Genomic DNA, 11618 nt, shown 5'->3' on the forward strand with positions numbered 1-11618 from the left:
TTAGCGTTAACAATCCACCGAAAAATTTGAGTAAACTTTTTACTATTGACTGGAATTTATAAAAAATAAATAATTTTTTTTGTGCGCATTGTTTTTTGTTTAATAAATTTCACTCGAAATATTATAATTTATATATTTCTTTATAAATTTTAGAATAAATGTGCAAAAGAATATGTTGCCACTTGCCAGCGTTGTATTATGACACGCTAAAAGAATGCGTAAGAAAACATGTTATCAGTGTTATATCTTACTAAATCAAAGCATATAAAATTAATAAAAGAAGTAGAATTGAAACAACTTGCATTATTTTTAGCAGAAAAATAAAATAAATTTCTTGAATATATATAGCCTTGCTCGGTTTCAAGATTTATGCATATAACCCTTGCTTTTAACACTTAAGTATATATATGTATAAAAAATTAGTATCACCTACTTTTAAAAAGTAAAAAAAAAAAAGTTATAAAGAAATTATTAGACTTGATATTTGTATATGTTAAAAAGACACTAATAATAAAAAAGATATTTTTAACAAATTAAGAAAAGAGATCAATATTGATATCTGAGTAGAAAGAACCAAAGTCATTTCAAAAGAAAGAAATGTTATTTTAAGAGAAAAATATTATACTTTTGCGTGTTTTATAAAGATTATTTGCTACATTTAATGATAGTCTTGTGTATTCTAAATACTTTATCAACTAATAATCTCTTTATTTTTATTTTACCATTTTTTTCTGCACTAAGGATATTCTCTAGTTGATAGTAGAAGACTAATTCTTTGGAGAATGGTTGTCTCTCTCAGGAACTCAATGTCTCTCAGGCGACCAATAATTGGTTTATAATGTTTTTCTTTTCTTTTCTGAGAGACTGATGCTTCCACTTGGAAACTAGACAACGTGGAAAGATTAAGATTAAGTTTGGTGGGACCATTGACAAAAAGGTGGCAGTTGGAGACAGTTAGTGCTTACTGCTTAGTTATTTAATCAGTACTATCGCTAAATATGAATATGATTTTGAGATTCCAAGGCAAGGCAACAAAAAGGTCTGCAATTACAATTTATTATACAAAAAACAATAAGTGTTTATAAAAGAAAAGACAAGGTCTACCGTCCTTGAAACATTCAAATCTCGCAACTGTCAAAAGTCTATTCATTCTCTTCCATTTGTCCACTCAACTCATGTGTTGCCAATTGTTGTTGTTTCTTACTTTTGTTTTTAATTAATCAACTTGTTCAAAAAACTCTTCTAATGTTCTATATCATTCATGCCTTTCACCAATCAACATCTCTATCATTCTCCTTAATTTGTTCTCTTTCATTTGTCTCTTGTTTTGAGCTTTGTATGCATAATTGCCGGTTTTAATATGACAAGCCTTAGCTCCCCTCAATCAGTTCGGAATGTTTGCTGAACAAGTCTGATTCTTATCATGGGATGTGGAGATTATTCTTCTATCATCATTCTAAACTGCTGGCAGGGTTGTTGAGATTATTCTTTTTCTTTCTCACTTTTCTCTTAATTCTGGTTTTCTACTTGATAATTATGCCTCACTTGGAATGTTTTTGATCTTTTCCTTCAATAGGGTTGGAAAGGGCATATAAATGGCTTCATCTTTAGAGGAGCTTCTTGCAAAGGAGGGGTTCAAAGGAATCAGAAGAGTGACAAGGTCTAGATCCTCCTTCCACTATGGCGCTTCAAGTGAGCCTCTTCACTCTTTGGATGGGAGATTTTCTGTATCAAGTGAAAGAATTCGAACTCAGAGAACAAAGTCTGATGCCTCACGATATCAGATTTCAAGTGGACAGTTAAAAACTGACAACGATACTGCTATGAACCGGAGGTCAAGGGATAATCTTTTTTTGAGAGACAAAATGGATCAACGGTTGAAGAACTCTTCTATCGATACAGATTCAGGCAGAGGAGTTGATACCAATTCATCAGAATACATGCCAAGGAATGAGATTACTGAGGTGACTGAGCAAGAAGCTAACATAGTCAAAGATAATTGTTCAACAGAAGTTTCTTCGAAAAGAGGCAAAGAGAAGAATTTCAATGAACTTGTGGAGGAGGAAAATCCTGTCAAGGATGCAAAGGCACGCAGCAGAAGTTCCAGTATACATATGCTTGGACACTCTAGTGAAACTAGAAACAATATAAAACCCCAGAAGGACTCATACACTAGATCAAATAGCAGCAGGAATAAAGATAGCAATCATGCTATTCAAGCTGCTTCTAGTCTTGCTCTTGATGAAGTTGCTGTCCAAGCAGTAGTTTCAATTCTAAATGGCTATATAAAGAGTTTTCCAAAAGATGCGGATTTCCGGTCAACATTGCGTCACAAATGTTTCTCCTCCTTGAATTTTATTGAACTGGAAGAAGAGAACATTACGGGGACCAAAGTCATAAGAAGTCTTGAGCAAGCAATCGAGGCCATTGAACAAACTGCTGAGGAGCCTATATCTACCATGTATCTGAAAAGAACCATGATGCAGCTTAGCATTATTACAGGTTTGAGTTTAAATGATTTGAAGTACGAGTGTACGTGTGGGATTCCAAATTTTAAGTTGTCAGCCTGTGCTCATCTTTACCTCAGTGTGGTATACATGATGCAGAAAAAAAATAAGGTGTCAGCGAAGCATCTCTTGCAAGTGTTTTGTGATTCACCTTTTCAGGCACGGACAGTATTGTTGCCTGAACTGTGGGAGCATCTATTTTCTTCACAATTTTCTCATTTGAAGGCATGGTACAGCAAGCAGGCAGAATTTCTAGTAGATGCACCAAGCAAAACAAGAAAGCTAAAACTTCTTCAAAAAGTGTATAATGAACATTTGGATTCTGGAACTCATATATTTGCTGTATACTACAAAGATTGGCTCACTGAAGGAGTAGAATCTCCGCCAACTCCTTCAATTGGCATTCCATCAGCTTCTGTAATGGGCAGTCAAGAGGGAAGTTCACTTGGTTATTCTTTTGAGTCTGCTAGCTCCATTGACCCACTCTCACCACAGCCAATGGTCAGCAAGAAACTGTATGATTCTATGTTTGGTAGCTTGAGCAAACCCAGAGTTTACCAAGTCAAAGATATTAAGGATGATGATAACATAGACAACTGCATGAAAGACTCTTATGGTTCAACTATTGTTAGACAGACATTAACATATGAGTCTGAAACTGTTAAATTTACAGATCAAGATATTGAAAATTTCTCTCAAGGTGTAGCAATTGATACAATCAAGCCTGTAAGATATTTCTCTTTTCTGTATATTATTATTTTGCTGGGAAAATTACAATCAAGGGATTATTGGTCCTATAAATTGCTTTCAGTTTAAAAATGAATACTCAAGTGGTTAATTAAGTCAGGAAGTGATTATTTATTACCACTCTTTGAACATGATGGGATTTTGAGTCATTAATTGTTCTTAAACTGAAAATAATTTTACCTAAAATTCCTTTCGGTAATTTTGTCTCTCCTTTTTTCACCTGCATTGCTATAGTGGTTTATTCTTTAATCCCATTTGATTGAATTGTTCCTCTATTACATAAAAAAGAATGAATTAAAAATGATTTTTATGCTTCAAATTAATTATCTGGAGTCCTCTTCAGTATTTGATATGCAAAAGTCTGAATTGTATATTTATGAAATGAAATTGTACCATTGGTCAGTTTGTTTGGAATCGATACCGTTATTATGTTGGTTCTACATCTTGAACCAAATTACACACTTTGTAGATTTGGAGTCATATAGGTTGAGGAGTGAACCACTGTGCATTTTATAAAAAATGTTTTATGCTTGGAGAGGCATTGACATATTTGTTTCTATTCTTGCTCTACATCTCACTTATGTTTACAATGTCAATGATACTTGACAGCAGAAAGGAAATTCAATGACAGCTTCAGAAGAATGGCAGAAAAGGAATCTCAGCAATGACATTAATAACTCTTTCTCTATGGAAACTAATTTAAACAGCCACAGTATTGATGCTCTATCACATGAAAAAGCGAGTGAACCTGTTCTTATAAAGGTGCAACATCTGTTTTAGAAATGTGAAGCATATTATTTTAGTCTCACTACTGCTTCACTATCTATGTTGTGTTTATGACTTCATATATCTAATCACCTTCTTTATAATCTTTCATGTGCAGCCAAATAAGACATGTTCTTCTCTTGAAGGTGAGAGAACTCATATGTTTGATTGATATACCTTCCTTCAGATAACATCTATTAAATTTTTGGTTTCCTAAATGTTGTGCATGAAAAATATTGGCGCAGGACCATATTTTCCAAGTATTCCTCATGAATTTATTTGTCCTCTTACTGGAAATCTCTTTGAGGAACCAGTCACCCTAGAGACTGGTCAGACCTTTGAAAGAGAAGCCATCAAAGCATGGTTTGAAAAGGGAAATAGAACATGCCCAGTAACAGGAAATACTTTGGAATGTGTGACCATGCCATTTACCAACCTTATTTTGAAGCGTTTGATTGATACTTGGAAGTCAGAACTTTTTGATTACCTTATTGATCTTCCTTCTCAAACAGTGGAGAATCCGGAGGAGCTTAAGTTGAAAAAGAGGGATGAGGCTGCTGTTTTCAAGTTAGAGAGTCTTTTCTCCTCTTTGAAAGAAGAGGACAAATCAACTTATGCTAAGCATCTGATCTCTTTAGGATTTCTTCCATTTCTTTTTAGGAGGTTTGAACAGGGAAATGTGGAAGAAAAATCACATGTGATGTCACTCTTGCTAAACTGTATTCAAGTGGACTCTGGTTGCATATATCAGATAGCAACAAGTGTTAACAAAAAATGTCTTCTTGAGCTTCTTCACAGTAAGAAGGCTACCCCGACAACAAATGCAATACTATTCCTTACTGAAATTTTATCAATGAAGAGGTGAATGTTATCATATTTTGGTATTCAATTACATAAGATTGATTTATAGCCTAGGGCAACATATGGGTCAAATTTATTCAGCTTTTAAATTTTTTCCTTACTGAGCTCTTTTCAAATAAAAATATTTTTAATTGGCTGTAATTGGTTACCATAGGATTGTTGTTCAAGATTATCAGTTACATACAAAAAACAAGTTAAGAGATATAACTCAGGCTTTTAGAACAGGGAAAACAGTTTGCTGCAATCTGAAATGTTAGATGTTGGTTGGGACATTAACTGGGGAAATGGGCATCGGGTGTTAAAATTTATGGACTTATTTATTTGAGGAGTGAATATGACCTCATTTGAAGAAAAAAGAAAAGAAGATTAATATGTTAATAAGAGTTTAAATTATTGAATGAAGGCCTGAAATTGGATTTATAACTCCTAACATGATTCCTCATTTGTCTAGAAAAGCTGTCTGAGTATAAACGTAGAACAACCTTGTCTAGTTGTGCTAACGTAAGCACTATTTTATGCTAAAATTTATTTAAAAGGCTAAAGGCAGCTAGAATAGATCTTTAAACCAATTGTATAATACCCTTGGGGTGTGGCTCAGTTGGTTAAATATGATACGTGAGTTGTTGTAAACCTATGGACGTGTCTTCGATTCCTACGCATAAAAAAAAACAATTGTATAATATCATGCATTAAACATAATGATCTAATGGTTGAAGTAGTTAACAACCATTTTCATAAATAATAGAAATAATTCTGGTCAGCTGTTTATCAGCATATTCTGGATATTATAAATTCCAGAAACGAATTGTTACAAGGACAACTAATATCTACTTCTCTTGAAATATTAATTTCTGGACTACTTTTTTGTAGGAGAAAGGATGTTACCTCATTCATAAGTGGCTTGGCGGGTGAAAAAGTATTTAATATAATGCATATTCTGCTCATGTATCTCAAGAAATCTTCTCCATTTGAAAAGCCCCTAATCGCTGTCCTTCTGTTACACTTTGATCTGCTGGTATGCTCAAGCAATGTTGAAAAAGTTATCCCTGTTTTCCCAGTGCAAACATTTCATTTCAATTTTCTTGTATCATCATTAGAAATAACATTAGGGGAGATCATGTTCACTCCAGTACCCTAGTAGGTAAACTTGAAGGGGAAAGAGAAATCACTTTAGGTGGTCTAACATGAAAAGTGGATGAGGCAATCTAACAGACCTAACAAATGGCTCCTCTAAAAAGTGAGGAGTTATAACCATTCACTGAAAAATCAATGGTTTAAATTTAATAACCTCTTATTTGTTATTTATGTATTTTCTCACAATGACACAATCCCAAATTCTCAACAACAGATTTTCCAACCAAAGGTTATAACTGTGCACTTTACCCTCTAAAACGCACCCCTTACTTTGTAGACATTTTCTGGTCTATCAAGTTAACTGTAGGAATCTTATGTCAGGAAATTGACAAAACTCCCCATATTTCAATATAATTTTGTATTAAAATAATTGTAGAAGTCAGATTAAGAAAAGTAATGAACAATTTTTACTTTGTAGTTTCTTGCTTCTAAATATTGACATATACAATTGTACTCGATAGCAACTTAAACTGCAGATTGTGCACTTACATATAAAATGACTACCTATGATTACTTGTAACGCATATTTGCATCTGACAATTCGCCAAATCATCTTTGTTTTTCAACGCATTTAAGGGATACTACTGCATTTGAACATTTCTCCATCTTCTGCAGAAAAAATGTAAATAAAAAAAAAAGCAGATGTTTAGAATAGAACAAACACTAGAAACCAGAACATTAGCAGTTCATGTCTATGCTATTCTTATTTAATACGCTTACATAATGGCTTGTACCATGCAATCCTAACCTAACCTAAAATCTTGCAATTAGCTTCATCATCAACCTTTGTTTTTCAATAGAAATAGATTAAGATATTCTGTCGATTTGGCATAAATATGGCATTATCTGTATAATATATAAAGACCAAATGCCTTCAGTGTTTCATCCAATATTTAGCACTCTTTAGATTTCTTTTGTTTATAACTTTTTTCTTGAATTAAATGATAAATGGAATTCAATTTCTGCCTTGCACACTTAAAGACTAGAACAAGTTTGCACTGCAGGTTGAGCCTCAAAAGTTTAGCATATACAGAGAGGTGGCTGTGAATGCTATTGCAGAGGCACTTGATGCCAGCTTAAATGATGAGAAGGGCAGAGAAAAGTGTTGCAGAGCACTAGTAATCTTGTGTAGCCATTTTTCTTCTACTGGAAAGATACCAACCAAGACTAGCATCTTAAAACAAGCAGGTTATAATAATGATAGCTTAGAAGTTAAACCTCCTGGCCATGAAGAAGAGGGTCAACGGTTATATGTAGCCATTTCATCGGTAAGTTTTCTTTGTTAGGGACTTTGTCATCTCTTAAGGTCTTTCTCTGGATGAAAAACAATGTTTTCTTGTGTATACTGGATACAATCAATCTCTTGGCATGTGATTGAAGAAAGTAAAATACTTGTCTTCCAATTGTGCACAAATGAATTTTTTGTAACTTGCATTGGATACTGAATGTATCTTGGCTGATAAGTTAATTAAAATCGTAGGAAGGTGAAGAAAAAAGGGGTGAAGAGTTGCTAAAGAAGTTGTTAGAGTCATTGATTGGTGATGGAGAAAGCCCGTTTTTGAAGAACATATCTAGATGTTTAGATTCTAAGCACTTAGATTTGGTGAGAGCGTGTCTAATAACTGTGACATGGTTGAGCTCCTCACTGTCTATGCTATTTAGTGCTGGATTGCATCTTCCCGCCTTCTTATCCATCATCTCTCAGTTGAAAGGAATCCTGGAAAATGGAGAACTTGAGCTCAAGACTCTTGCTTCTCTGTCTTTGCTTAATTTCAGTAAAATATCAGGTTCACCATCTTCTGCACTTCTGTTTTTTGATGCTAAAAATCTTGCCATTTTTGGTATGAACTTATGTGAGAACAAAGTACACAGCCGATTATCATTCTTTCCCCAGTTTTATATATATATATATATATATTATGCTGGGATGATTTTATCCCCTTTTTTCTTTTCTTATTCCATATAATGTGATGGAAAAATGATGATATTTGTTACAGGATGTGGTAAAACGTGAAGTTTAATAATTTTGCTTACTTATTTCGCCTATTCCTTTTTTTTATTTTTTATATATATGCCATGCCATTTGAAGACAGGTGGATATGTTCCCTTTGTAACCTACGTAGGTTGTTCTAATACGTTTTTCTTCCCAATAGGTAATTCCAATGTTTTAATTTGGTTCTTTGAGTCAAAGACCCTCTTTCAAATTATCGATCAAATACCCTTTGAAATGGATCAAACCTCTACGTGAAACCTTCACAACAACCAACCAAGACGTGAATCTAGATTCCTAGAATGCTATTTCTTCTTTCTTAATAATGGAAATAAGATTTCGTAAAACTGTTCTTCTAGGACCTTTGGACAAGACTAAATAATATTTTACTCTGAGTTTTGCTTAACCAATTGTTGGAGAATCATCTACCGAAGATAATATTAAGCAAGTTTTTATGAGACTTAGTCCATTTTTCCAATTTCTTAAGAAAAAATTCATTGTTGTCTTGTGATATTATGACATAGGGTGTGAAATATATTCAAAAGGATGATAACATGAGCATGCAGCTACACCAAGCATGCATAATTTATATTATGCTGTTTAACGCTTTGTAAATTGTTTTAACAGAGTGCAAAACGCTTTTGAAGACTATGGCAGAAGATATTGGTCCCCTTCTTCATGAACTTGATGATGTAACATGGACTGCAAAACAGCTTCATGCCATTGTGTCGAGGGAGAATCTGTAGTATTCAGGAAACATATCTTCTCGTATCATCATTTCTGAAGTTCCAATTTTGAATTTTTCTTGTCAGAAAATTTATGCTGCTTATATATGAAAATCCTTTGCATAGACTGTTCTAGAAAAAACAAATACTTCAACATGATACATTTTGTCTAGAAAAAATGTAAATTGATCTCATTGACTTTTTTATGTTTTATCGGGATGAATAACCACAGAATGTGTCGTTTGTCTAGGATTGGAAATTTGCAAAAAAGTTTGTAATTGTGATATGCTTCACACCTTAAAGACTAGTGTTAGAATGATAAATTGTTAAGAGGTCTTGAAAAAATGACGTGGGAATTTATAGTTTGATCCTCTCGCACAAGCAGGCTGGCTTCAATGTTCAGAACCATTACATAGAAACTAAGAAGGCCTACCATATTCATTTATATTCACTAAAAACATTTTCAGTGATTCACAGAGTAGCACAAGTCCAAATGCCAAATTTGACATCTCACCAAAGCTGTAATGGTATCAAGAAAGCAATCATCCCACCAATATTTTGTCAATCCTCTCTCAATTGAACTGGTCATGCTTTGTGTCACCAAAAGGGACATCCTTGAACAGCCTTATTAAAACTACTAAGATAAACAAATTCCTAGCAAGGAAATGAAAATTCAAAACAACTGAATCAAACTTTACTGATCACTTCCTCGTCCTCTTGGCTTCCCATGTCACCATCTCCAAGGTTGATGCTCTTGTACCAGCGAGCACATAATAAGTAGAGTACAAAATCAAGAGCAGTTAGCACTGCAACGAGGAAGAAAAACCTATCCATGTGCCCCACATTCAAGTTATTGGGAATCCATCCCGGATTCTCGCCTCTTGCAGTGATTCCCATCACCATGTACACCAGCAAGCTACTCACATAGTTTCCAAGAGAAATTGAAGCCATGCAAAGTGAGCTCCCAAAGCTTTTTATGCCATCTGGGGCTTGCCCATTAAAGAACTCCAGTTGACCCACATACATGAAAACTTCTGAAGCACCAACTAGAACATACTGTGGGATTTGCCAAAATATACTCAAAGAACTAGCCTTTTCCCCGGGTGTAATGTGTTTGAGCCTTTCAAACTCTGTGGCACCAGCTGCAAGAATAGCTAACATTCCAATAATTAGGCCAACTCCCATTCTTTGAAGCTCAGTTAGTCCCCTAGGATTGCCACTAAATCTTCCTGCTAGAGGAACAAGGATTTGGCGATAAATTCCAGTGCATAAAAGGACACTGCAGATATCAAACACTGACATGCTGGCTGCTGGCAAGTGAAAATTTCCTATCTTGTTGTTCATCACATCCCCTTGCTCGACAAAAAGAGAAGCCATTTGCGTAAACACAACTGAATAAATTATAGTACATAGCCAAACTGGTAGCATTCTCAGTACGCATTTGGCTTCCTCAACTTGAGTTACAGTACATAGCCGCCAGTGATTCTTGAGATTAACTGCATCTTTCTCCGTTATTGTTGCTGCCTTGTCCATGAATCTGCTCAACATCAACAAAAATGAACCAAGGATGTAAAGTAAGTTTCAATTACATGCAACCAAGCCAGGTAATCAAAACTATATAGTTGTTTTACTCAATCACATATATTTTGTGTTACCTAAAATCATTGCTGTGATGAATCTTTCTACTCCCTTTTATGGCAGATTCTGGACCATCAACCTCATAAAGTTGGTGTTCCTTGGCTGGACCAACCTTCCACTTTCTAACAGTGGCCACAAACACCTGAACTACCCTTATCACCGGATTCCCATATCCCTTTACATATCTATATTTTCGATATCCTGCTAAGTATGAAACTAAGGCAATAACAGCTGAGGCCAAGGACACCAAGAAACCCATTGTCCACATTCCTGAATCCTCGTAGTATACTAATATAGTGTTGGAGAACAGAGATCCAACATTGAGGGCAAAGTAAAAATAAGAGAAGAAAGCTTCTCTCGCGTTCTTTTGTTTTTCGTTCTTCTCGTCAAATTGATCTGCACCAAAGGTTGCTAAGGTGGGTTGGTGCCCTCCATATCCAAATGCCACTAGATATATGGACAAGTAGAAAATGCCAACACCCACTGATGATGGTTCCAAGCATGTAGTTTCTTCATTGCCGCAACCAACCGGTTTGATCAAAAACCGCCAAGACGACAATGACAACATCCCCAAGCCCTGTTCATGTTCATGTTCATGTTCAGAGTAGTGCATATTCAGAATTTCATAATGCCAACAAAGTGTTATGGTAAGATGTAAGGTGAATACAATACAATACCACAACAAAAATGAACTGAAAGATTGCGCAGGTTAAATATCGTCCCCAGTAAGAATCACTGAGGAAGGCTCCAATGAGTGAAAATATGTAAACAGTTCCGGTCCACTTGCTGACATTGTTAGCAGCCTCAGCACTGTCTTGGCGAAGGACTCGGGTCAGAAACAGAACCAAGTTCACTCCAACTCCAAAGAAAGCTAGTGTAGCCAGTGCTTGATTCGCTGCATTCAGTACAATATTAATGTCATGGTGCATCTACATTCCAACTTATTATTTATCTGTTGCAATTCATTTCTGATTTTTGAAAACTGAGAATTTATTTCTTACCTAACAAGATAATTGCAGTTTTCCAACCTCCTTTAATCTTCTTATAGCTTGTGTCTGACTGCTCTGTGTAGCTTCCATTTCCTCCTGTCACCTTTTTCTTTTTTTTTTTAAAAAAAAAACACAATATACATAAATAAAATTACAAATTTAGTTTATAACCTTTTTTTATTTCATTCAACAAAAAGAATCTATATATGATATTTTAGTGGATAACATAGGCATATGTATTTCGTTGAAAAATATGATGTTC

The 11618-nt window shown here is 34.7% G+C and overlaps 2 protein-coding genes across 4 annotated transcripts; one reads left to right on the forward strand and one right to left on the reverse strand.

Annotated features, from left to right (window-relative positions):
• The first annotated feature begins 1072 nt into the window (after nt 1–1072).
• Nucleotides 1073–9031, forward strand: LOC100820501 (putative E3 ubiquitin-protein ligase LIN-1). Of its 3 annotated transcripts, none has more exons than XM_006603011.4 (9): nt 1073–1472; nt 1577–3233; nt 3864–4016; nt 4138–4165; nt 4532–4880; nt 5751–5895; nt 7019–7282; nt 7495–7801; nt 8632–9031. In XM_006603011.4, exons 2-9 carry the CDS (start codon nt 1596–1598, stop codon nt 8748–8750), a joined length of 3003 nt encoding a protein of 1000 aa, XP_006603074.1. In that variant the 5' UTR covers nt 1073–1472; nt 1577–1595; the 3' UTR covers nt 8751–9031. The 3 variants fall into 3 exon arrangements, with proteins under 3 accessions (XP_006603074.1, XP_006603073.1, XP_003552751.1); XM_006603010.4 differs by having other exon boundaries at nt 3867–4016; nt 4265–4880; XM_003552703.5 differs by having other exon boundaries at nt 1074–1472; nt 4265–4880.
• A 309-nt stretch (nt 9032–9340) lies between these two features.
• LOC100777732 (protein NRT1/ PTR FAMILY 7.1) lies at nt 9341–11260 on the reverse strand. The gene is made up of 2 exons (XM_041012240.1): nt 10385–11260; nt 9341–10266 (listed from the first exon to the last, which is right to left on the reverse strand). Exons 1-2 carry the CDS (start codon nt 10978–10980, stop codon nt 9417–9419), a joined length of 1446 nt encoding a protein of 481 aa, XP_040868174.1. The 5' UTR covers nt 10981–11260; the 3' UTR covers nt 9341–9416.
• Between the last annotated feature and the right edge of the window lie 358 nt (nt 11261–11618).

The sequence above is a fragment of the Glycine max genome, chromosome 18, assembly GCF_000004515.6.
Source record: "Glycine max cultivar Williams 82 chromosome 18, Glycine_max_v4.0, whole genome shotgun sequence".
Classification (NCBI taxonomy): Eukaryota; Viridiplantae; Streptophyta; class Magnoliopsida; order Fabales; family Fabaceae; genus Glycine; species Glycine max.

Bases quoted from the DNA above. Each gene is read 5' to 3' on its own strand.
- LOC100820501 (XM_003552703.5), top strand. From the start codon at position 1,596: ATGGCTTCATCTTTAGAGGAGCTTCTTGCAAAGGAGGGGTTCAAAGGA. The intron at 4,166-4,264 runs GTGAGAGAACTC...ATATTGGCGCAG, and splicing joins GACATGTTCTTCTCTTGAAG to GACCATATTTTCCAAGTATT. The intron at 5,896-7,018 runs GTATGCTCAAGC...TTTGCACTGCAG, and splicing joins TGTTACACTTTGATCTGCTG to GTTGAGCCTCAAAAGTTTAG.
- LOC100777732 (XM_041012240.1), bottom strand. From the start codon at position 10,980: ATGCACTACTCTGAACATGAACATGAACATGAACAGGGCTTGGGGATG. The intron at 10,267-10,384 runs GTAACACAAAAT...GATGTTGAGCAG, and splicing joins CATCACAGCAATGATTTTAG to ATTCATGGACAAGGCAGCAA.